Raw genomic sequence first — 3,415 nt, forward strand, 5'->3', positions numbered from 1 at the left:
CCGGGCAGTGTTCTTCCAGGTGCTGGCCGGCGGGACCCCGCCTTAGGCCCTGGCGGCGCGCGCTCACCTAGCGGGCGGGCACTGGCGCGCAGCGTTTGTGTTGCCTGAGAGTTTCCCGAGTTCACACAGGCCCTGGGTTGGCATGGCAACCAGGCAACCTGTTCCAGAGCCGCCAGCCTTCTCCGCACATGCCGCTGCCACTGCCGGGGCCGGGGCCGGAGCCTATCCCAGGATGCACCGCGCTAGCCCAGTCCCCAGTGGGCCGCCATGTTGTCGGAGTGAAAGGTAAGGGGGAGCGAGAGCGCCGGAGAGAGAAGATCGGGGGGCTGAAATCCATCTTCATCCTACCGCTCCGCCCGTGAGTATCCGCACCCCACCGGCCCCAAACGCTGCTCCGGACCCCTAGCGAGCAGATTGTCCCTTCGTATTGGTGTTTGAGAGCGGTTGTGGGGGTGAGAAGGGCTTTGGAAAAGCCGCCGGGGCCCTGGCTGAGGCTTCTCACTCGCTGTTCCTCGTACATGTTTTGGAGTCAGCAGCAAGGCCCCTATTGTTATCAAAGGAGGGAGGGGGTGGGGAGCGGGGTCGAAGCTAGGAAAATGCTGGGGGTTTAGGCCCGAGCCCGGGGCGTAGACGTGCTTCTACATTTTTTGCCCGGCCCTGTTGGGAACCACCAAAGATTGATGTTGCCATTCGGGTTTCTTTTTTTGATGGGTTTGCGAAGCCCCGAGTCTTCTGTGTGGCCATGGAGTGTAATTCTGTGCCACCCCGATTTCTTCGACTTCTTGAGCTTCCGTGGCAGCGCCGGTAGAGGAGGAACAATAAATCGCTTTAGAAGCAGCCGTAGCCCTTGTCCACAGGCGAGATTCACTGTGGGGGAACTTTGCGAGCCTTAAATGTGGAGAAGTGGCGATCAGGAAGTTTCAGAATGCTTTTTAGGCTTCTGGGTGCTGTGGCCTTTTGTTTCCGTGTGAGCTTGTGTTTTTGGTGGGTTCTTCCTCTTTGAGCCTCCCCGTGTTGGTGTATCTCTTAACTCAAAGAGGGGCTCACCCCTTGCTTGTAGGAAAATCTAGATACACAATACTAGATAGTTTTAGTCCTCACAAACGTGCTTGGTAAACATAGGTCATTTGTTTTACTTGTCAGTACCATTCCCACGTCAAGCGAGGAATACACTCCTGTAACTTTTCCCTCCTATAGCACCCCCCCGCCCCCGCCGAAAAAAACAAAGCCAGAAACCCACACACAGCATTACCAGAGAAGGCTTTATCCTCCCGTAACTCTTAAAGGATTGTTACCTTTTATTGTTCTAAGAAAACACTGTTCTCAGCCCTCGATACCATTTTGCTCAATTCCTGTTATTACTGGGATTAATTAAGAATAAGATTTTATGAAGCTTTTCCTGGGTTCTGTTTTAAAGTCAGTTAACTTCTGAAACAATAGGCTTAGCATTTTGTTTTTTGGAAGCACCTAAAAACTTACCAAGACAGGCCCACCCTCAAGAAATGTAGCTTCCGATGCAGTTTTCGTAAGCAAAATAAACATTTTGACCCATTGCTAATTTTAACTTTATAAAACACTCGGGGGCTCTTGATTTTTTATCTGGGCTCTTTGGAAACGCTCTCCGGATTCTGAACTTTGAGTTAGTGTTTTGCTTTAGCCACAATTCATTTTGTTCAAGGCCACAGCTTTTTGAAGTTGGAATTTGTTTAGGTTTGAGATGAACTGCTTTAAAATAAATTTATGACCACAGAATGTTTGTTAAGTGTGGTAAAAATAAACACCTTTTAAACCACTAAGCATTTTAGTAAAAGGTGAGCCATGGAAATAGATTGAACCGTGTTCCTTTGAATTCAACTCAATTAGTGATATTTTAAAAAACTTTGTAAACACTTGAAAGCTGAAAGAGTAGCTAGACCGAGCGCTTCTAGTTGCTTAAAGTACTTATAAGGAGTCATTTGTAAAAAAAATCACATTTTAAATGCTACACCTAAGTTTTTAGTGAGCTTTTCTGATACTTATGATACTGAGTTTTTAATTTTTGTGCCGTATTTGCCAAAATATTACAAAACTACCCTAGATACATGTTAATTGCTTAGGTATTTGCTCACTTTGAAACTGTCCTACCAGGTTTTCTCTGGTTTGAGAAACTGCCTTGCCTCTTTAGGTAAAGCAGGAAGTCTTAGGGCATACAGATAGCTTTACAAAAGCCGATTGTTTTGTTTGAACATTTTTATAGGAGTCTTTCCTTCCCCCCATTCCTTGTAGAATGAAGTTGTGTTGAGTGTGCTTCAGTGATAAACTCCTCTTTTATGTGGATATCTTTGTTAGATAACTATTGTTTCTTTTAAAAATTTTTATTTGTATAATTTGTGAGGTTCAAGTGTAATTTGTACTTGGGTGAATTGTGTAGTGGTGAAGTCAGGACTTTTTGTGGGTCCATAACTGAAATATTGTACATTGTCCTCCTTAGGTAATCTCATCCTTCTCTCACCCTCCTAGATAACTATTTTGAGAAGGCTTTTTATTTCAGAAAAGATTGCATTTGCTGTTTTAGGAATTCTGTTGGGGACTGGAGTTCCATTCCCTCAACTGAATTCTAAGAGTCTTAAGCACGATGACTTTAAATTTACCAAAAACTTTTACGTTTATCTCATTTTCATTAAGAAAAACCCAAAACATTGGGAGTCATAGAGGAAGGATTTCTTTCATTTTCTAGATGAGGAAACAGGTTGTTGGTTTAGTGGCAGAACTTGGGTTTTGGAACCCTTGGCCTGTGCTAGAACAAAGATTGTTAGATCGAGATTTCCTTTTAGAACAAAATGGGACCGTCTAGTATTGGTACTAAGAGAGTAATTAATTCTTTAAAGAACCAAACAGGGAGGCATTAGGCTGGTTTGCATTTTTGAAAGACCGATGGTGAAACAGGGCTATGACTTTTTGGTTTTGATACTTGAGCATGGATTAGTGTCTGGGTTAGGCTACTCCAGTACCCTGCTAAGGTTCTGATGGATTGGAATTCTTAAGCTGGACTAGGCATTTCCAAATTAGGCTTTAAACAAATTACAAATTCCATTGTGTCTTCTTAGGCTGGCTTCAGAACATGAATTTACTTGTGAGAAGCAAATGCTACTTTATCAGAAGGTTTATTTATGCAACAGAGAGATAGTAGATTTGTTACAAATTTGTTTTTGAAGCATCACAGTGGGGGTTGGGAGGAGAGATAAGGCATTTGTAGCAGTAGACTGTTAGGCTGATGGCTTTGAAATTAGACTGGTGGCTGTGGACAGGTATGTCCTAATTGGTAACTGATTTATTTACTCTGTAGGTTTTTTATTTTTATTTTTTTTTAAGATGGAGTCTCACTCTGTTGCCCAGGCTGGAGTGCAGTGGCTGGATCTCGGCTCGCTGCAACCTC

General features: G+C 43.9%; 1 protein-coding gene across 7 annotated transcripts in view; it reads left to right on the plus strand.

Annotated features, from left to right (window-relative positions):
- The first annotated feature begins 3 nt into the window (after nt 1-3).
- Nucleotides 4-3,415, plus strand: part of PUM1 (pumilio RNA-binding family member 1) — a 145,465-nt gene continuing 142,053 nt past the window's right edge. For 3 of the 7 annotated variants that reach the window (XM_011955484.1, XM_011955485.1, XM_011955488.1), the window contains exon 1: nt 4-285. In XM_011955484.1, the coding sequence (XP_011810874.1) occupies nt 189-285 (97 nt within the window). In that variant the 5' untranslated portion in view covers nt 4-188. Of the gene's footprint in view, nt 359-3,415 lie in introns of all 7 variants that reach the window. The other 4 variants (XM_011955486.1, XM_011955487.1, XM_011955489.1 and 1 more) reach the window with 2 other exon arrangements.

This window comes from Colobus angolensis, unplaced genomic scaffold (genome assembly GCF_000951035.1).
Source record: "Colobus angolensis palliatus isolate OR3802 unplaced genomic scaffold, Cang.pa_1.0 Scaffold4, whole genome shotgun sequence".
Lineage (NCBI taxonomy): Eukaryota > Metazoa > Chordata > Mammalia > Primates > Cercopithecidae > Colobus > Colobus angolensis.